The sequence below is a fragment of the Zosterops lateralis genome (genome assembly GCF_965231275.1).
Source record: "Zosterops lateralis genome assembly, chromosome: 21".
NCBI classification, from domain to species: Eukaryota; Metazoa; Chordata; class Aves; order Passeriformes; family Zosteropidae; genus Zosterops; species Zosterops lateralis.
This window is the reverse complement of record NC_139781.1, coordinates 8,132,081-8,154,931: the sequence shown is the minus strand read 5'-3', so window position 1 is coordinate 8,154,931 and position 22,851 is coordinate 8,132,081. Positions and strand designations below refer to the sequence as shown.

At 45.0% G+C, this 22,851-nt stretch overlaps 1 protein-coding gene across 2 annotated transcripts; it reads right to left on the bottom strand.

The window, feature by feature from the left end:
- Positions 1-7,246: 7,246 nt before the first annotated feature.
- Positions 7,247-22,270, bottom strand: RLIM (ring finger protein, LIM domain interacting). Of its 2 annotated transcripts, XM_083876461.1 has the most exons (4): positions 22,191-22,266; positions 12,923-13,111; positions 12,014-12,097; positions 7,249-11,178 (listed from the first exon to the last, which is right to left on the bottom strand). In XM_083876461.1, the coding sequence occupies exons 2-4, from the start codon at positions 13,089-13,091 to the stop codon at positions 9,644-9,646; spliced, it is 1,788 nt and encodes a 595-aa protein (XP_083732587.1). In that variant the 5' UTR covers positions 13,092-13,111; positions 22,191-22,266; the 3' UTR covers positions 7,249-9,643. The 2 variants fall into 2 exon arrangements, with proteins under 2 accessions (XP_083732588.1, XP_083732587.1); XM_083876462.1 differs by lacking the exon at positions 12,014-12,097 and having other exon boundaries at positions 7,247-11,178; positions 22,191-22,270.
- Between the last annotated feature and the right edge of the window lie 581 nt (positions 22,271-22,851).

Genomic DNA, 22,851 nt, shown 5'->3' with positions numbered 1-22,851 from the left:
CTGTGTTGATGTTTAATCCCACTCAGTTGAGCACAGTTCAAAATGCTTTTTTTTTTTTTTCACCCTTCAGTTTTCCTTTGGTTTAATTCCCATTTTTCCCTTCTCATCCTCTGTCCTTCATCCCTTACCATCTTTTCCATCCTTTTTCCTCCCGGCCATGTCACACTTTGAGGGAAGATGGACAACCAGCACTCAGGGCACTTCCCAGCCTCTTCCATCCCATAAACATTTCAATTTATTTAGATATGTCTTTTACAAACTAAAACACAACCACCCCAAAGGTGCCAGCAGCAAAGGCTGAGTCATTTCCAAGTTTATTTAGGATTTATTTAGTTTAGTTTAGCAGTACCCAGAGAGATTAAACTGTTTCTTCCACTGCATCTTTTCCAGCCTTTCACCTGCATGGTGAGCAAAAAAATGATGCTCAGGGCAGGCTCACACTGCTCCCACCTCCATTCCATAAATCTCTGCTCTGGAGAGGAACTTTATGGGCTCCTGAAATGAAGTTATTTCGAGGTTTTTACCCCTATAAACACTCTGGTACCTCCAAACCCACTGAGCAGCCAAGGTCTGGCTCTGCAGACACAGGGCAAACCCTGGGGTTTGGGTCTGGAGAGGTGCCAGAGCTGTTCCACTGCTCTGAAAAGGAAGATTAAAGACTGTTATTAAACCCAAGAAACCAAACCAGGCACTTTGTCCTTCACGGCATTTTTTTACAGGAAAAAACAAGCAAAACTGATGCTCCAGAGCTTTTAAAATCCACTGGCCTCAAACTTGGAGAACCTGGAGAAATCACATTCTGCAAATGCATCCTGAGAACCCAAACCAGTGTAATAAACACATCCCAGGCTGGCTCCTCTCCTTGGCTGTGCCAGGGGCACAAGAAAAAAACAAACCAAACTTTGTCCTTCATGGCATTTTTTTACAGGAAAAAAACAAGCAAAACTGATGCTCCAGAGCAATTAAATCCACTGGCCTCAAACTTTCAACCTGGAGAAAAATCACATTCTGCAAATGCATCCTGAGGACTCAAACCAGTGTAATAAACACATCCCTGCTGGACACATCCCAGGCTGGCTCCTCTCCTTGGCTGTGCCAGGGGCACAAGAAAAAAACAAACCAAACTTTGTCCTTCATGGCATTTTTTTAACAGGAAACAACAAGCAAAACTGATGCTCCAGAGCAATTAAAATCCACTGGCCTCAAACTTGGAGAACCTGGAGAAATCACATCCTGCAAATGCATCCTGAGAACCCAAACCAGTGTAATAAACACATCCCAGGCTGGCCGTGCCAGGGGCACAAGAAAAAACCAAACCAAACTTTGTCCTTCATGACATTTTTTTACAGGAAACAACAAGCAAAGCTCAAATCCACTGGCCTCAAACTTTCAACCTGGAGAAATCACACCCTGCAGAAGCATCCTGAGGACTCAAACCAGTGTAACAAACACATCCCTGCTGGACACATCCCAGGCTGGCTCCTGGCCCAGCATCCCCAACACCAGCACAAATACAACCCTTTTCCTTGAAATCCCAGAACCCTGCTGGTGTAAAGTGCCAGAGCTCAAGGAACCCTCCACAAATGTGGGATGAAGTAATCGTTGTTGAGGGGACCTGACGCCTGGATTTTCACATGCTCGGCTTAGCAGGGGATTTATTCAGGGGCACAGTTGGAGCATGTGGCAGCAGCAGCAGCATCTCATTAGTGTCACAGACAATGCACAGCCAGTCCAAGGCTAAAAAAGTGGGGTTAATTTTCCCTGTGTACATTTATTGTAAGAGTTTAGGGAGCTGTAACACAGTTGAGTTTAGATTTATGATGTGAAAAGTCCCAGAAAAAGTTAAATCACACTTGAAACAGCTGGGAAGAGCAAGGAGGAGCAGCAAACCTGTGCTGTTCTCTCTGCTTCTCTTTCCAAACACTCCATCCCACTGAGGAGTCAGAAAAGGGGAAAAGCCCCCCAAAGGATGGGCTATTCCTGCCCTCCCATCACTCTGGGATGCACAAGGTCACAAAATACAACCTTTCTCCTCCCAGCCAGCAGCAGGAGCAGCAAAGCAGCCAAACATTCCCCTGCAAAGGTCTGGATGTGCCCTGGAAATATATCCTGAAGGGAGGAGTAAGACAACGTAAAAGGTTACAGAGTTTAAGCACCAAGAGGGAGGAACAAGGTTATATAAAGTTTTTACAGGTCAGGACAAAGACCTCAAATATATTAAAGAAAATAAACAGAGGGATGAAGTCAGCCACACGCGAGTGCCAAGGCTCTTTAAGCAATTCGGGGGTTGATCAAGAGTTTTTGAGGAACAAATCCAGAGTTCCCCAAACTGAAGGAGATCCTGCAGGGAGATGAGAGGCTGGAAACAGCTGCCAGGCAAAGAGCTCCTCATACAGAGTGTGGGAGTCAGCTCATGAATAAATCACTGAAATCAAAGCTAACACTGGTGTTAAACACCCAGCTTCAGATTGAACTGAACACTCCAAGAGCAAGAAGCACATGGGAATGAATAAAAACCCCTTTATCCAAGAGCTCTGGAGCAAAATCCTGACTCCCTGCATCCCCCAAACTGCCCACAGCTTCTCCTTGCTGGGCAGTGCTGAGGAGCATCAGCCCAGCTGTGACAGAGCCCCTGCCCTGGCACCCAAAATGTCCTTTTTCAGGGACACAACACCTTCCTGTCCCTTCTTCTGCACCAATGTCATCGTGCTGCTCTCAGTGAGCAGCTCCCACTTCCTACCCAAGGAACGGGACTGAGGGGAGGGAAACATGGATAATAAATACAGCTCCCCACACCCTAAAAAACTTCCTTCCCACTCCACTAAGTGTTTGCACATACCTCAGCTGCTAATTTTAGGATGGAGCTTTAAGCCACGTGTGAGATTTTCCTGGAATCCTGGCTGGATTTGCAGGGAGACTCAGCCCTGAGAGCCCTGCATGGGGCCCTGGTTCTGATGGGCACCTGGAGTCACAGCTTTTCCTTGGAAAATAATTTGCAGATGTTGCTTTTGTATCCTACATCAGCCACTGCCAGATTTACAAAGTCTGGGACATAGAGGGATTTATTTCTTCAGTTTATGTCCTAATGCAATGAATAGTTCCCAGAAGTTAATTCTGTACTGTTCCAGCTCCTTTCTGCCTCAAAGGGGAGTGGTGTATGCAGGAAATAAATTCCTACTACATCCACGTACTCCAGTGCATTCCCACCGTAAGAATAACCCAAGGAGTGATGATCGAGCACAAAATGAACACTTCATGCATTTTATTGAGTCTATTTAAATTTGCATTAGAACACTTTACATAGGGAACAAACTCCTCCTAAGTGTGAGCTGGCAAACCTGGTCAAACTACTGTGCCCACCCAACAACCTTTGAGTACCAGTTTGTATTAAACAAGTCCAGTATAAACAAATGAAAAGCTCTATTAAAGAAAAAAAAAATAAAATTAAGGAAAAAAGTGTTACATTCACAGTGGAATTCAGGACTTCCCAACCAACAGGCTTCCCAGCAGAGTGAAATTCAGAAAGGGGCTCAAATATTGTAGCTAAAGGGAATAAAACTAGATATAAATCAAATAAATTCAATGGTATGTTTCCCCGTAAGAAAAAAAGGAGATACAGTCTATCTGAGAGATTGGAAGCCCTGGAATAACAGATGCAAACCTCTTTTTTTAACACACCACCCCTTATTTGTACTTTGGGTACGTTACCATTAATTGTGTCTCTTCAGCCTCCCGCTTCCCTCCCCCCCGCAAGTGGAGGGTAAACAAAAAGCCTACTGTACACCAGGGCTGGAAATATTTCTGAAGTTGTTATAAATTCCCTCCGTGTGGCTCCAAGCCAACCTTCATCCAAAGCTCCTCCTCCTGGGAGACGGCAGAGCAGACAGACATTTCTGACAGCTGGGCTCCTCCTCTGTTCACACAAACCCTTTCCCAAACCAGGACACCACTCCCATGGACACAACGATCCCAAATTAAGGGTGAGACAAGGGATGGAGGTTTGAAAGTTCAGAACCCCCTGAGCCTCACTCGCACCTCTTCTCACCCCAGCATTATCCACCCCCTCATTGTTGGGATGAGACCACTGGGTTGTGTTTGTCCATCATGGATCCACCTGGGAAAGGGGCCAGACAGACATTTCTGACAGCTGGGCTCCTCTCCTGCTCACACAAACCCTTTCCCAAACCAGGACACCAATGCCAAGGATACAACGATCCCAAATTAAGGGATGGAGGTTTGAAAGTTCAGAACCCCCCTGAGCCTCACTCACATCTCTTCTCACACCAGCATTATCCACCCCCTCATTGTTTAGGATGAGACCACTGGGTTGTGTTTGTCCACCGCAGATCCACCTGGGAATAGACAGATTTTTCTGACAGCTGGGCTCCTCCTGGGTTCACACAAACCCTTTCCCATACCAGGACATCACTCCCATGGACACAATGATCCTGAATTAAGGGTGAGACAAGGGATGGAGGCTTGTGCTGTGGTGTGAAGGTTCAAAACCCTCCTGAGCCTCACTCGCACCTCTTCTCATCCCAGCATTATCCATCCTCTCATTGTTGGGATGAGACCACTGGGTTGTGTTTGTCCATCATGGATCCACCTGGGAAAGGGGCCAGACAGACATTTCTGACAGCTGGGCTCCTCCTCTGTTCACACAAACCCTTTCCCAAACCAGGACACCACTCCCATGGATACAACAATCTCAAATTAAGGGTGAGACAAGGGATGGAGGCTTGAAAGTTCAAAACCCTCTTGAGCCTCACTCATGCCTCTTCTCACCCCTGCGTTATCCATCCTCTCATTGTTGGGATGAAACCACTGGGATGTGTTTATCCATCATGGATCCATACGGGAAAGGGGCCAGACATTTCTGACAACTGGGCTCCTCCTCGGCTCCTCTCCTGCTCACACAAACCCTTTCCCAAACCAGGACACCACTCCCATGGACACAACGATCCCGAATTAAGGGTGAGACAAGGGATGGAGGCTTGAAAGTTCAGAACCCTCTTGAGCCTCACTCGCACCTCTTCTCAACCCAGCATTATCCATCCCCTCATTGTTTAGGATGAGACCACTGGGTTGTGTTTATCCACCGTGGATCCACCCGGGAAAAGGGCCAGACAGATATTTCTGACAGCTGGGCTCCTCCTCTGTTCACACAAACCCTTTCCCAAACCAGGACACCAATGCCAAGGATACAACGATCCCAAATTAAGGGATGGAGGTTTGAAAGTTCAGAACCCCCCTGAGCCTCACTCACACCTCTTCTCATCCCAGCATTATCCACCCCCTCATTGTTTAGGATGAGACCACTGGGTTGTGTTTGTCCACCGCAGATCCACCTGGGAATAGACAGATTTTTCTGACAGCTGGGCTCCTCCTGGGTTCACACAAACCCTTTCCCATACCAGGACATCACTCCCATGGACACAATGATCCTGAATTAAGGGTGAGACAAGGGATGGAGGCTTGTGCTGTGGTGTGAAGGTTCAAAACCCTCCTGAGCCTCACTCGCACCTTTTCTCATCCCAGCATTATCCATCCCCTCATTGCTGGGATGAGACCACTGGGATGTGTTTATCCACCGTGGATCCACCGGGGAAAAGGGCCAGACAGATATTTCTGACAGCTGGGCTCCTCCTGGGTTCACACAAACCCCTTCCCAAACCAGGACATCACTCCCATGGACACAACGATCTCAAATTAAGGGATGGAGGTTTGAAAGTTCAGAACCCCCCTGAGCCTCACTCACACCTCTTCTCACACCAGCATTATCCATCCCCTCATTGTTTAAGATGAGACCACTGGGTTGTGTTTATCCACCGTGGATCCACCCGGGAAAAGGGCCAGACAGATATTTCTGACAGCTGGGCTCCTCTCCTGCTCACACAAACCCTTTCCCAAACCAGGACACCAATGCCAAGGATACAACGATCCCAAATTAAGGGATGGAGGTTTGAAAGTTCAGAACCCCCCTGAGCCTCACTCACACCTCTTCTCACACCAGCATTATCCATCCCCTCATTGTTTAGGATGAGACCACTGCGTTGTGTTTATCCACTGTGGATCTTTGGAGTCCACATTTGCATAACCCAGCCAAGTGACAGGAAACTGGGATGCCACTCATTATATGGGCCATTGTGGCAGCTCTGGTGGGAAACCCCTCCGTCTGCAAGTGGACACAATGGACAATTACAGCTCCTTCAGACCCGCAGGATGTTGTGTCCTGCAGCTGCTGTGCCCTTTCCTACAAAAGGCCTTTAAAATTCCCTGATTTCTATGCATGAAATACCTACATAATGAAATCGACTCAAATGCCTCCAAGTTCTCTGCAAAAAAAACACGAGTTGTTCGAAGAAATAATAAAAAATATGAACGTGGAAGGGAAAATCCAACCAGCAGCAGGAATTCAGTCTTTTCACAGATAAAGCCCCAAATTAAAAAAAAAAAAAAAAAAAATTAAAAAAATTAAACTGACCACCCAAAGTCTGTGTTGGTTCACAATGTGAATTAAAATATACAACCTGTAATTAATGTAATTATTAAAATTGTGTGTTTGGCCCGGTGACTGCTGTCATTGCTGTGTCTGTCCTGTCGGAAAGGAATGAAGCTCACACACCAGCTATTCCCAGCAAGAGTTTGGACATTTGGAAAAAAAAAAAAACCCTGGTAACCACTGAGTCGGGCAATGCCAAGGAGAATCCTTCGAAACCCAAATAAAAGCTGCTGCTCCTGCCCTGAATCCCGCTGGTGCTGAAGGCAGATCCCACACGGTGGCACTGTGACCCAGGACACCGCACTGAGTCTCTCCAAAGCCATCAATTCCTGCCCATCAGGCCCAGGAATGTGCCCAAATTCCCCCTTTTAACTCTTCAAACCCCTCCAAGATGCTGCATCCCTCCAGAAAGACAAGAAAAAACTGAGGGAAGAGCTAAATACACGTTTGCTATCAAAATAATTCATGAAATGTAAATTAGTCTAATTATGAAAGTGTTTCACATTTTGTAAGCAACTGAAATGTTAATATTGGCTTTTGCTAACTCCAATCTAAATTTAGATAAATAGAAATTTAATTACCCTAATTAAGTGAGCTACATAAAGAAGTTTTTGCTGCAGACAACGAGCCCCCAGCCCCTTTAGCACACTCAGCACTGTGAAAGGCAGAGAAACCACGGAGAACACTCAACGTCTCCCAAACTGAGATTATTAAATTATTTGTTCTTGGTACCGTTTGGGAAACCTCCAAGATTTTATTAAGTTGCTCTTGTTACAGAAAGATAAAATGTTAAGACATGCTGTAAGCTATAACAAAATTGTGAGGGCAGTTGTACCAAGGTGGAAATTCCATGGAAAAGGGGAGAGTGACAGGTACCACAGCCATGATTTGAGTGGGTTTGGGATAATGGGCTCCTTTCCTGGTGGATGAACATCTCTGACTTTCAACATCTAACACAGAATTCATGTAGAGAGGAGTTTTTTTTTTTTCCTTCTAATTCTACCCTCTGTAAGTCTGGAAACTGCAACTGAGAGCGAGTATTTACTCTGCAAAATTCAGAAGTGTTATTTTGCTGTGAGATTTTGGCACAGAGAACCCAGCACCCAGAATCAACAGCCAACTCCAATTTTACAGTGATGCGTGTCCAAGGAAAAAAAAACCCAAATTCGTGGAGCTGATTGTTCTGTTCCCAAAGAACCCTCGTGTTCCCTCTGCTGTGATGGTGTGTCCCACCAGGAGGAAAGTGAGCTCAGCAGCCAGTCAGGGTCTCCCACTGAAATAACAGCACAAAATGCACACAGAGAGAGAGAAAAAAAGGAATTTTTGGGATGCTGCAGAATCCTTTAACTAGCTAATGTTAAAATGGCTTAGAGCAGTGATTATGGTTTATGTATCCACCGGTATAAAACACCAAAAATGTGTTTTAATTAGGAAAAGAAATAGGCCAGCTTTGGTTTTGTCATCCGAGGAACAAGCAAAATTTCCCATCCAGCCAGCAAGAGCAGCTCTAATCCTTCAGAACTACTACCCTGGAGTGGAAATAAATAAAAACCACTTTCCCATTGCACTTGTAAGCCAGGAAAAACCCAAAACCTTAGAGAATAAAACAAAGAAGGGGTCACTGAGGGTGAAGGATGTTTCCCCACACACACACACACTCTGATGAGAGTTGAGCTACATGTGCCAATTCCCAATTGCAACACACCATGGACGTAATTTTTAAAGGAAATTAATTTTCATTCTGTCCAATAGGAATATAAAGAGCTTGTTGGGTTTTTACTGCTATTCTCAAGAATCTGCTACACATTTCAGTGCACTCATTTTTAAATGTAACCCAATAGTGATGATGTTCTCTCCAGTGGCACCACAGGCTACCAACACCAGACCACTGAACACAGCCAGAGGTTACCAAGACAGTTGAAGAATTAAAAACCAACCTGTCCATACTTGTTTGCTGAAGTTACAACGTTGCCTCAAAAACTGAGAGCAAAAGCTGATAGAAAAATTGGGCACAAACCTCAGTGAACAAACCAGTACACACGGGTTTGTATTATTCCATAATTGCAACCAGACCAAGAAATAACCAGCCATTAGAACAGTTTCTACTTTTTATCTTTTTTTTTTTTTTTTGGTGGCATTACTGAGCCAAAACACTGCAATTATAACATTTCAATTCCGGTTTGTTTGTTTGTTTTTTTAATGCAATTAAATGTCTAATCCAACTGGTTTTATGTTACAGTAGCTGTTCACATAAATAGTACAGATATGCACTGCTCCTGACAGGTACACAGTCACAAAAGCAGCTCTCTCGTGTTCAGTTTGCTCTCTGTGTGGTGGGGGCTGTATGAAAAGCATTCTTGATTTCCAAGCATGGTACAATTTTAATTCTTAATGCGTTAGTACAACAGTGCAGTGGAAAAGTACTGAGCTTCTACAAAAAAGCTTTACAATTTTAAAACAGATTTGTTTTGTTTTGTTTTTTTCTCCTTTATTTAAACAAGCATAGGCAATTCTTATATTTCCACAACAAGATAAATATCCCAATTATGCTAACAGCTCATCCTACAGCGTGCCATAGTGATGGGGAAAGGGCTAACATTAGTGTTATTTACACAGACATGTCCAATATTAACCCAGGAGGAAAATTAAAAGTATGTGCAATTAAATTATTTTTTCAGAGAGCTGGATTTCTTGCAAAAATTCCTCTATGACTCATGGACACTGAGCTGGGATAACTTCTCAAAGAACTCCTCAGAAGCACAATCTTGAGGACAAACTGTTTATTGGACTGGGATGGCAAGGGCTGGGCAGGAGAAAGAACTTAATACTCTTCACAAAGAAAAAAAAAAAAAAAAATCTGAAGTGGGGGAGATGTCTTTGGAACAAGTGAAAATTGAACACCCAAACCGACTAGAACTCGAAAAACCTAATTAAAGAAATTTTCCAATTCCCAAAGCTTGAATCCAGAGGGAAAAAAAAAAAAAAAAAAAAAAAAAGCTTCAATGAGGGAAGATTCACTCCAAGTCAATTTACTATACATTGAGGTACCACTCAAAAAGTGGCCATAAAGGAAGTGACTTCTTTGCCCATCACTATCACACCGGCTGCTGCCTGGCCATCGGCTCGGGGGGGGCTCTCCTTTCACACAACACTCTCCCTGTTGCCAGAAGCTAAGACTGCTCTGCGGCAGATGGGGCAGGTGGAGTTCTCCGAGAGCCAGCGGTCGATGCAGTGCACGTGGTACTCGTGTGAGCACGGCAGCTTGCGGAGCTTGTTGCCCTCCGTGTACTCGGTGATGCACACGCTGCAGGTTTTCAGAGCGTCGCTCTCGCCGAAATTCCTCATGGCCAGGTTGTCGATTTGTTCTTTGGTGAGTCCTCGCGGTTGGTCGTCGTCGTCTTCGTTGAGGAGGAAAAATTGTGCAAGGCTAAGGAATGGGAGAGAACCGCTTTCCTCAAAAGTGACCGATCCCCTCATGTTACGGCCTTCCCGCCTGGCACCAGAAGTGGAGCTAGCCTCGTGCCCACCCTCGTACACCTCCCCTGAGCTAACGTCTGCATTCTCACTGCCCGAGGTGCCCCCGCCCGTGCCCTGCGGCTCAGAGCCCTCCACGTTCTGGCTGGGCGCCGGCCCGCTGGGATCCGCGTCGCTGTCGCTGTACATGAAATAGCTGAGCTCCCCGAAGCCCGTCATGATCTGCCTCAGCATGGTCTGGATGGCCACGGACGTGGTCTCGCTCAGGCCCGTGTTTAGGATCCTGCGGATGGGGATCCTGATGGTGCTGACGTAAGTTCTGACCCCGGCCCGCTCGGAGCGGGAGAAGGTGCGGCGGAAGCCTCCGCGCTCGCTCTCGTAGGTGACCGTGTTGTTGGGGGTCTGGGAGCGGGAGCGGGTCCTGTTGGCGATGCTGTCCCGCTGCCGGTACTCGCCCGGCCGGACTCTTCTCACCTGCAGGTCCAGCACTATGGTGGGAGGCCTCTGCCCGGGAGCCGTGGGCTCGCTGGAGCCGGTGTTTTCTGAAGAACCTGCTGCTTGAGGAGCAGGCCTCGTTTCGGGCGGGGAGAACAGAACTGCGTTTTCACTTGGCACCTCAGTCCCCACCGTGTGCTGCCTTAACGTCACGTGCTGCCTGGTTCTGGAGCTGCCCTCGGCCTCGCCCGCCGAGGAGTGGTCAAGTGTTTGAGATGATGTGTTGTGATGAGACCTGCGAGGGGCCTCGCTCACTGCATTAATAGGTGACCTACTTCTATCAGTCCTAGCCCGTGTCCGCCGCTGCTCTGGACTCCTGCTCCTGGCTCTCCTCTGCCCTCTAGGAGGGGAAGCCTCCTCAGCCGCCAGCTCCTCCGCACTGCTCCTCTCTGATCCAGGCTGCCTTATCGATGGTGATTCAGACCTTGGAATTTCAGAGTCACTTTGGCTGTTTTCCAAATCCTCCCCATTGGAAGGCTCTACAGATGGCTCATGCTCAGTTTCTGGATTCGTGTTCCCATTATTACGGTTGACATTTATTTCCAAACTGAATCTGAAGTCTCCACTATTTGGGTTAGTCCGGCTCACTGCTCTCCAGGACTGGTTTCCTCGCTGCCCACTTCGTGTTGTATTTCCAGTCTGTCGGACTGAATTAAGCCAGTCTATTATAGAATCTCCATTTGAAACATCTTCTGCGGACTCTGCACCTGTGAAAAAGACAGGGAACTACCAAAATTAGAGTACTGAGCTAATTTTGGAGTCATCTTTTCCAAGAACATAATTGCTTAGCTTAACGAGTGGCAATTTAGAAGTGCTGAATCCTACCAAGTGCTACTGTGGTTTCACAGGCAGCGTGACAAATCTGTAACTACCAGAGCTCTTCTAAGGGAGCAGGAGTGGACATTGCTCTAATATGGACAGATAGGCTGCAGCCATCACAGAGCAAACAAGTAATCAAAAGAACATGTATTTTCTATCATAAGTAAATGGAAAGTCACATGTCAGGTGCCATAACACATCAATATTCTGTGTTTTCCTTTCCAAACAATTAAGTGATCTATCGACCGTGAAACAGAGAATTAAGTTAGTCCTGAGCCTTAACCTGCAGAGCTTTATAGCAAATCTGTCTCACTGAAGAATGAACCCCAGTGGTCAGCTCTGAGCATCCCCCACCAATCTCTACAGAAGGGTGACAACAAAAGCAATGCAGCACCTTTGGAAGGGAAGAATGGTGATTTTAAAAAAGAGGGATCACCAAAAAGCATCCCAGAAGGGAGCAGACACAAAGGCAATCTTAAAAAACGAAATTAAAAAAAGAAATAAACCTAAACGAAACTTTATTTTGATAGAAGTAAGAGATGTGTTATGAATGAAATCTATCCCAAACTGACCTCTGCAGCAGATATCAGACATAAGGTTCACTGAGTTTTGAAACAAAGCTCACCTTGCACCTGCCTAGGCTTAACTTGTTCCACTCCTGCACTCAAGTTAAGGTCCGTACGGGGCGCTAAAGTTAAGAGTTTGCACAAATACTGTATATACCTCTATTCTCATCACTGTTTTGCTGTGGCGGACCTTCTTTAACTTGGTGTAGCCTTCTCAGCAACTCTTCTTCAGTAATTTCACCTTAGAAAATAAGCAAAATTTTCCAAAAATATTTCCAAATCATATATGTATGGCAAGCATTAACAAAAAGCTTCTAAAGAAGGCACAAGCCACTGCTTGAGTTGTGTCTAATTAAATCCTGCCACAATGGCACTGCCAAGCACATTGCTAAGGGGAAGTTCAGACACTTTAGCACTCTTGTCCCAAGTAAGTTTTCCTGAAGCTGAAATATCCAACATTTCCATCCTATTCAAGAGAGATGTGCTCTCTGGTTCTGTAACCTCTACAACTGAGGAGCAGTTTTTGTCATCCTACACCCATTAGAGTGTCCAGAGTGAAATATTTGATGTTAACACTTCCATAAGCAGGAAAAGGTTTAAATTACTTGAGTCATGGTTTGAATTAGGTATCGACCTATAAAGAGGAAATTTAACAAGTTGATTGAGAGCTGACATCAAAATGCCCATGCAGAATCTCATACCAGACTACTTACCCTGATTACAAACTCCTAACCTCAGCAGCACAAAATCTGCACACAGATGCTTAAAGGAGATTTTTTTTTTTGTCCATTAAGGGTTCATATCTGGAACTGGGTCAAATCTGGGAGTTCCTGCCGAGTTGTGTAAACACCAGACTTTTGTATCTGATGAATCCACACCATCCTATATCTCCACAAGTCAAGGGACCAGTTGAATTTAAATGTGCACAAATTAGCAAGAAGCTACTTCCTACCACGGAACGTGGCTGCAGCACACAGACGGGTGAAAGGGCTTCAGGAGAACAGAAAATGACACAAATTGCCTACAAGCGACTCTAGCAGGATGGACACAGGCAAGCATTACCTACCTGGTGTTCCTAACAAATTGTTATCTCTCATAAGCCTGTAGTCCTCTTCACTCAGGTTGTTCACAAACTGATAGAAAGCCTCTTCTCGATCTAAGCGATCCAGCTGGCTCTGACGTTGGGCTTCTGATTGATCAATATTTCCTTTATCACCAGAATCTGAGCTTTCCATCTTGATCAGTAGAACAGTACCTAAAAAAAGGACAGATCAAAGCCTTCATCGAGAGCAGTGAAATACAGCACGGAATTCAGGCATGTTTGCAGCGGAGAGTGAAGTACAGGTTAAAGCAGTTTGCTAATGAAGCTTCAGTTAGGATCAGGTTCATCACCACAGGGATCAAAAACAAAGCATGAGCCTCCTCAAGAAGTACAAACAAAACTGATGCCCATCATTACCAAATACTCAAAGCAGCAAGTTGAACACAGAATATCATCTGCCATAAGCCTTAGCCCATCTTTGCATTCACACAGTACGTGACCGTGATTATCTGCTTTTTGCGTAAAATATTCCTAATATCACAACTGGCTTTCCAAGCAGCCTTAGAGAAGTGTAGTAGAAGGCATAAAACATCCTGGATCCTCTCTGAGCACAGGATTATCTGTTCCTTGCTTTTCCCTGCCTGCTACAGAAACAACCTCCTCACCATAATTTTATTTTAACAGAAGGAAGTGATCATGAAGAACTCAAATAAAGAAAATGCTGCAGAACCCTGTGAACAAAAAAAAAAAAAAAAAAAAAAGGAAAGGTTTTCATTCCCTCAAAATACAAAAAGAGTTTGTAAAATCAACTTTACAGTTTTACATCAAGAGAGGAATTTGCTTTCAAGCTTCAGCTTTTACTGCACTACTGATGTTGATAAGCAGATTTCCAAGACAAAACTCCAGCATATACCAGGCACACCATTGCTTTAAAGAGCTGTCTTCTAGGCTGCATATTTTTAAATATAACCTTCTCATACTGTTTTTCATTTGGTTGAAATATTTGACAATGTCTCTCTTTCAAGGAAAATAATCGATGAATGCCATGTCTGTATCTGATAAATATTATAAGGAACACATGCAAATGCAGGAGACATTCTGGCACTGGCTGTGCCATTCAAATGCATCAAATGAAGATAAAATAACCAGTTTCCTTGATCGCTCTTGCCTCACTATTCACAGCACCAAGAATTTTCCTGTACAACTGGTAGAATCTAGTTACTCAGAGAGGTGATTAAGAAACTAATCCTCTGCATGCTAAAAAGCTCTGCAATAACATTCCCCATCAGAAAACATTCCTTTCATTTAAACCATACTTCATGTGACATGGAAATACTGGAAGAATAAAGCTTTTTCTGCCTTCTCACTGGAAAATTTCCAACACTTAGACATCTGTCTAGTGCAAAAAGCATCTTTTTTTGGTTTGTCAGCACAGCTGTCAAGTCAAGACTGCCCACAGTTTACATTAGTGCTTCTCCAGAAGAGCAGCACTGCATCATCTCCACGGGCACTTTATTTCAGCTGCTCTGATGAAAATTAAAGTGCACCAGCGACCTCGGTGTGTAGCACCAAAAAAATTCCACAGGATAGAACATTCCCATTATTGCAGACCTAAAAATTATGAAGCTGCTGTTCTAACCCTCTTTCTGATGCAACAGAACTTGATTTTAAGTTAATGATGTTAACTTATTGCCACTCTGGGCTACCGGTGCTGTTTGGTTCTTTAAGGTTCTGCCATTTTACCAAAGCAATGACACTTTTTTCAGGAATCAGGAAGCAGCAGCAATTACCAGAGTCACTCCTGAGTCAGATGGGAGCCTATCAGCTTTCTCTGCATTTCCAAATCCCCGGTGCAATCTCAAGACTGCAGACTGGCATGTGACGAGTTGTGTTGTGTGGCTGTGACACGCTGTTAAAGGGCCATAAATGACCCCATTCACGGGGCAGTTGAGCAATAGTTCCTGCAGGTGTGCTCTGCTCAGCTCTGACCCGGCTCACTTAGGAGATCTCTGTGCCCTTCACATGCCAGGCACGTATTTCTAATGAGAACATCAACTCCTTACAAGCTTTCTGTAGCAGAATTATTACTCCAAGTAGCTTTACTTAAAGACATCCTGGAGAAGATACTTTTTAAAGCAGCTCTCACAGGTTCTGGTAATATCTGAATTAAAGCAGAACAAGAGACTTGCATCCAAATTAAAACCTTGAAAGATGTATCAGTTCTTTGGGAATACACATCAAACTCTAACCAGCATTCCCTTTTTTTGTGATAATGACACAAAGTCGACAACAAGAATAAGAAAATAAGGACAAGTAATAAAATGCTAAGGGACAAGAGCAGCACTAAGTTTTGTAAAATATTTTATCCCAAATGACTGCCATGGGATTTACTGACTTGGAAACATGTGGAATGTCTTCAGAAAGATGGAAATATTAACACCTTTGTAAACACTGGACTAATTTTTACACAGCTTTTAAAAAGGATGCACTACACATATAAAACATAACATTTGTTTACTACTTATTTACTACTTTCCTTTTAACTGAAAATCCCAGTGCTTGCAGGCACCTTGGCTATCTAATGCCTATGTGATTCAAAGATATGTGCCTGTTCCATTTCAGGAAATGAAGGGGCACCATTCTTGGTCAGGGAAAAAGGGAGAGTCAAAACAAGTCAAATGGGGAGGAAAAATTTTTAAAATATCTTCTTTACCAACAGCCGGATGTTCAATAGGTGATTCTTTAGGAAATGTGTGGAATAAGTCAGTACTACTTATTAAAATGAGGATTTGCTCCCCTTATTTTCTTCATTACCTCTTATCTTCCCTCTTAAACCATAAAATGAGCTAATGGTCAAGGCTGAATAGTTTACTGCTAAGAAAAAAAGCCTCAGAGGTGGGATCTTGAATGAAGAATTAAATTTACATGAGGACTATTTCTGCTAGTGACAAATTGCTGTATTCTTCTATTCCAAGCTACTAACAGGTTACACCAATCCCCCATATCCTGATTTCAGGATCCCAGAAATGCTGTGACTCTCCATGGGATGTTTACACTGATGGAAATACAGATGGCACAGAAACACAGCAACAACACACTCTCCCTACCTGACTGCTGACAGCAAATGGGATGACAACTCCTCAAACCAGAGCTCTGATATTAAACCCAGGGTTTCTACCCCAAGGCTTCTGCTGCTTTCTCTCTCCTCCCTTGTGCACATTGTCCAAGACAAGGCTCACCTCCCAGCCCACTGCAGAGCTCTCCATGGCCACACTGAACTTACTGGAATGTTTAGGCTGCTCCTGCCTCAGCACAGCTCCACAGAGCCCATCTAGCTGGACAGCAGGATTTCCATGGTGGGAGTTACCACAGCTCTGCACAGAGATGCAGAAAGAACTTGAAAATCTGCCCCTCAGGATGCTGCTCTCAGCTCACACCCTGCAGACAATTCAAGCTGGCTGGAGGAAGCCTGATGAGGGAAAACCAACAGGTGTATTACTAGTGTACAATAAAATAACCAACATTTGGTTATCTAATAAGCAGGTACGGTTCAACTCTGCTTTTCTTTTCTCTAGTGTAAGGCTTTGTTCTTATCCAAGCTGAAAGATTCAGAATTTCCTTCTTTAAGAGTCCTTCCTTGTCAGCACTGAGTTGACACAGGGTGGGGAAGCTCACAGTGACAAGCAGGAAGTTCAGATCTGCTGGTTATTGCAAGCTTCAGCTGAGATACCCAGATATGAAAATCTCTTCATGGGGAAGTGAGGGGGTGACCACCTAAAGACTGCACAAAGCAAGAGAATCAGAGATAGGATAAACAATTTTCTCCTTAAAAAAAAAAAAAAAAAAAAAAAAAAAAAATTCTTCAGCAGCTGAATATCCTGACAGAGTAACTACAGTGAATTCTTAATTGGTGTTCCCACCCTGCCACAAATCAGGGAAGTATCTTCCCTGCAGTTACGCTTCAACAACCTCAGAGATTTCCAAGCACAAATGACTGCCTGTCTCCTCACTGCTGCTCCAGACTGCAGTAAGCCCACAAAAGCTATTGTTTGTTACATTCTTTTATTCAAGAGGAAGTAATACCATGTTTTTTTTTGGATAGGGACAATTGAAGAGCACTGGATATTCCCTTAATAATGCAATGTTATCATTTTTATAGCACAAGAAATATTTTGTTTTCTTTCACGCCAGGTTGTGTGTAAACTAAATCCAGTCAGGAATGTGCTACTGCCTCAAATCTACTGGGACAACAAGGGATAACATATGTGTGTCACCCATACACCTGTGGACTACAGGATTCTTCCCAGAAAAACTACTAATGGACCATAAGGCACAGTAATAAATCTCTACTTCCTCCTCCTTCAATAATGTGCAGTATCTCCTGACATCAGTTATCTGTATTGAACACCAAGACACTACCATGGCCTGCATTCCTGGTTTTTTTAATATTTAAAAGAAATCCCATAGAACATTAGAACTCTCATTAAACCAACTAGGCAGAACTTAGAAAATCTGACAAACCCTGAAATCGCTCATTGGCAAGGTTAAATGAAAAAGGGATACTTGAAAATTAAAATCTTCATTAGATTTATGAGGCAAGCCTCAAATTTGAACAGGACAAGGCATGGAATTTAATTAAAGTGAAGGAACAGCTCAGCTGCTCATGAGTCAGGTGTGCAGAACTCCCCCATGTCAGTGTTACCAGTATTTCAACCTCACCTGAGAATCTCTCGTGCCCTGTATGGCAGGAATGTTTCCTGAGCTACCTCACGTCCCAGCAACACAGTTAATACCTCTGGATAAACAAAAAGGAGGATGGCAGTGTGGGTGTTCCAGAGACGTCCTCAGCAGAAGGCCAACTTCTCATTTATGATTCATACCCTCATCTTAATTAGCTACTTCAACCGGTAGAGCACCTTGCTTCACTCGCAGTCTGCAGAACTGATCAAACCCTCGGACTGAAGGAGTGACTCTGGAGGGAAGCCAGAAGCACTGATTTGTTTGCTTTGGGTCGTTAGAGGCTATTTTCCCTGCCCAGCTCGCAGCGAACATGCCTCAAAGACACTTCAGCTGAAGGGAAGCACGGCACAGCTGCGTGTCCGAGCGCTTTCCACGAACTGTGACTTCAGCGGCTCTGACGTGCCATGGCAGCGCGGCCCTCGCTCCAATTCCACGGCTCAAATGACACAGGAACAGCGGCTGGAACAGGCAGTGCTCTCACCCCGGGCTCCTTCAGAGCACAAACAGAACCCACTCCACTCGCAGCGCTCATCCAAACCACCCCACCTCGTTTTCCTAGAAGAATTCAGAGTTTAAAAACAGTTTCCGTGCCAGTTGGTATCCAGTTTCTCAGTACTCAAAACTAGCTGGAAATAAGACATAACAGAAAGTGCATTTTCATCTTAAATATTTCATCACTCGTGTCTGCAAGCTCAAAAGCAGAAGCAAAAATCTTTCAGTGAATCTCATCATTAAAGGAAAAAGACACCGTAAGACAGCGAAATGAAAGTCATCTATTTGCATTATACATAGAGCTTCATTATGTCGAGTTTGTTTGGTTTTCTCTTTTTGTGCAGGTGCACAGGTTTCCTGTTGTGATCACACTCAAGGCTTTGACACCACAGGTCCAATACACTCATCTCCATCTTTGAAAACTAATAAAGTTTGTTCCTTTTTACTGTTTCTAAGTGGCATCATGATTTTTGGGATTTTTTTCCCTTGCTATTCTGGCTTTTTATTTCCACTGGGATGAACAGCAGATTTAAGTTCTTAGCAGATTTTTAATAAACCTACCACAAGTTTTTAAATCAAGAACTCCAGTGTGTCCTCTTTAACTCAAAAATTATCATGAAACATGCACCACTCTTGGAAAGCTGGAAGAAAGTCTTGTGTTCTCTGAGAAGTGCTGTAAGATTTAAATGCCACTTTAACAAGGAGTGTTAAACATCCACTCAGCTTTTTCACTACCCCAGCAAAGTGTTTCAAAGCAAAGGCCCCCAAACAAGATGCCATTCTGAACATGCATTTCAAATAACAGAAAGCAAATGAATACTTCTGCAGAAGAGTGGCAGAAAGTTCCACAGAATAAAAAAAAAAAAAAAAAAAAACCAACAAACCAGAGAGGAAAAACACTTCAGCTGAACCAACTGTTGCGATAAAGAAGAGAAACACTAACGACTCCTGATAAGTCAGAAAGGAGTGAGGGAATCAAGGCAGAGCTAAGCAATTCCACAACCCTGAGAGCATGTGGAACCAAGATGGAGCTCTGAAAATAAAACGTGGTAACAACTGCCAAAATGCTGGGCTTTGCCTTTTATCATCTGCACTTACTAAAATAACACTTTTCACATACAAGTGGAAAATAAAATTAAGATAACGCTGCCATCAAATGCAGATAGCAAAGAAGAGAAAGCTTGGTAGTCCATGAGCTGCAGCAAGTTTCCAGCACTGCAGGCTCATGAAATGATGGGTTTTGCTCAGAAATGAGCTTCCTGCTTGCTGGGGCAGCAGCACAAGGCCCACTCTGGACTCTAAAGAAACCAGTGTTGACCCTGAGAGACAGCATAGAACAGGACTGATATCCAAGGACAAGGAGAGTTTTGATTCCTGAAGAAACACAAGCTGTGGTTAGTGAAAGCACTAAACCAATCAACACTCACTGACTTTTCAACTAAAAAAGAAAAACCCATCTTTAAATTCAGTGCTGAATCTTGGTGTCTCCACACAACTGCTGTTAATGCAGTTAATGGCAACGACCAGAGAATCACTGCAACCACAATCCACAGAGAAATTCCAACACATTCCTGTTCTCGTTGATATCTGGTGCCCAATGAACACAGAAGTTGAAAGCAAATTTATTTGAATTTAAACAGGCATCTGTAGCATGAGAATTCCATTTCTTCAGCATTTTAACAGGACTACACGTTGCACATGGAGACCCAGAGTGCTCTGAGCACAAGATAGTTTGGAATTACTGAGCTAAGATAAAATGTGTGCTGGCTTTTCCTGCCTTCCATAATCATCAGGTGGTTTTGTGAGAATCCAACCCTGCAGAGCTCCCTGAGCCTGAGCCTCAACACTGCACAGCAGCCAAAAGCTCCTAACAAGTCTCATTAACACAAACCTGAGCAGTCTGGAGGAGACACAGGCTGGTGTTTATCATCTCACCTGCAGCCAGAACCTGTCCTTTGCCTTTTGCAAAGGTAAACCAGCCCCTGGGATGCCCCTGGCTATCCCTGCTCAGCACACAAAGCTCCTGACTGAGTTATGACACTGCCAAGCTCTTTACAAGTTTTGCTTTTGAGAAGCACAAGACTCTCATCAAAGTATCTTGAAGACGGAAATGTTCACATTTGGTTTTATCCCTTCAAGAGTAATTTTTGCCAGCTCAGCAGCTGATAAATTTTCAACAAGATTTGAGATTAAACCACAAAACCTTGGATAATAATAATAACCCAATAATCATGTCTGGATTCAATGGAAACTGAAGTTCTCCAAAAATAAAGAATTTAGGACTCTCCAATAATGTGTTAAGCTACATGAGGCTGGACTTAAATGCAATCTTTAGACTGAAGTATATGGAGTCCTAAGATCATGTAATATATAATATTATGCTATGATTGCATAATATATTATGCTATGATTGTTTAAAATAAAGTACAACACCTCCACTGCAACTGGAATCGTTCTACCAGGATCAAGGGATTTATTTTAATCCATTCCCACAGGGAAGAGGAATAAAGGGACAAGCAAGGCAGGTATATTGATAGAGGTGTTTTGAAAACATTTCCACCTAAGCATCACACTATTCATTCCTCTAAAAAAACCCAAATACACACTTTGGAGAGAAAAGACACTTGCAACAGTCTCGTCCAGGAACTCAGTAATATGGAAAATAAACAGGATACAGATGGAAACCACTAGAGGCTTGAAAAATACTGGTGTGTGGTTATCCCAGGGACAAAGATTTGCCCACTCAGGGCTGCTGATGGAGGGAACACTGTGCCTTAGTGGTCTGACATAACAAGAAACCCTTAATTTTATAAAGTGTGGTGTGTTTTCCCTGCCCAGGACAGAATTCCAGGCTATCATTATTTTAATTCCAAAATGGTAAACCTGTAGAGGGAACAGAGTTAATTTAAGTGCGAGGTGACCACTACAACAAAACTAAATATCTGACCCTCAATTAAGATAATTAACTGCCCAAGAAGCAGCCAACTGTTTATTTGTTTTACAAAGACTTGACAAGTCGCTGCAATTAAAATTCAGGGAGAAATTAATGTCAGAAGTTCTTTTGACCACTTGACAACTATTTTCAAGTTGAAATTACCCAACACTGCCAACATGGACAGGAAAATAAATGTGATGTGCGATTATCCTATTGGGTATTATCAAGTTTGTGTTTTTGTTTAGGAGCATCTCTGTATCAAGGCTCCACCTTCTTGAGAAACAGCAAAATAATACTATTATTATCTTAAAATTTGAAGGGTTTTTTTGGCTTTGAAATCTCTTTTCAGGCTTTCACTGCACACTAAAATCAGGACACATAAAAATTTTATAAACAAACCTTAATCATCACTATATTATATATACATATATATAAACATAAACTCTATTATACAAAACCTGATTTTGCCCCTCAATCAAAGCAGATCACTCAAGACAAACCCACACACCCAGCTGGACTTGACAGGGGGTTTTGAAACAGAGAAACAGAAACCTTAAATACCAACAAACAGCATTAAAAAGGGGCAGGGAAACCCTCGCACAGAAACCTTAAGGTGACAGAGCAAAGATGACGTGATTAACCGGGGAGAAACTCAGCAGAGGAACAGCAAACACTACAGGTCTGAACAGGTCACAAAGCCTTGCACAGCGGGATGGGAAGAGTTGTTCTCGCCTGTCTTCCACAGCAAAGCTTCTTCCCTCATCTCACGGCCTGAAAATACGGCCCTGAAAAGCTGCGATGCCCCCGGGCACTGAACTGTGGCCGAGGCCCGGGAGAGCAGCAATAACCACCCGCTCCCTCCTCCCCTCCCAAAAGGAGCCTGTTCCAATTCCTCCCCCAGCCCAGCCGGACACCTGGAGGCTGCAGGGCCCTCCTGCCCGCCCCGGGGGCAGCACAAACCCGGCTCCAGCCCCTGACGGAGGATCGGGGTGGCGGAGAGAGGCCCCGCCGGGAGAATCCCCCGGGGTGACTGAGCGCGGCCCATCCGGGCACACCCGCGCCCGCACCGCCATCACCGCCCCCCGCTCCCTCACGGCGCCGCGGATGGAGCCTCCCGAGCCCCACCGAGCCGTCCCCGAGCGAGTACTGAGAGGCTTCGGGGCCGTTCCGAGCGGAGGCCGCCGCCGCCTCCTCCTCCCCCAGGCCTGGGCCTCTCCCTTCCCCGGGCCATTTTGAGAGCCCGCCCCCGCCCCGCTGCTCACCGCCCGCCGCTGCCGCCCCTCCGCCGCCCGCGCAGGCTGTGTGTGCGCCGCTGCCCCGCGCCGCTGAGGGCTGGGTGCCGGCTGTCCGCGCTCCGCCCGTGCCGTGCCGCTCCGCCGCCGCCGCGCCGCCTCCTGCCCGCTCAGGCGGCCATTTTCTGCTCCATTGTTACCAAGGAACGGGGGGCCGGAAGCGGCCGCCGGCAGCCGGAAGTTGGAGGCGCGCGCGGCCCCGGGGAGGGCAGCCCCGCCCCGCCCCGCCCAGAGCGCGCGCGCGCGGCCCCGGCTCCCCCCCCCGTCAGGGGCCGCCGCCATTTTGGTGCGGGGCAAAGGCTGAGGGTGGGGCGGGGCGGGGATGCTATGGCGGCTCCTCGGCTCACGGCCCTCAGGGAGTGTGGACGGGATCGGGGATTAGCGGGGGCTGACCCCCAGTCTGTGTCCCCGCGATCTCCTCTGTATGGGGGCGTTTCATGTCTAACCCCCAGTCTGTGTCCCCTAAGTATGGGGGCGTTTTATGTCGCCTCAGG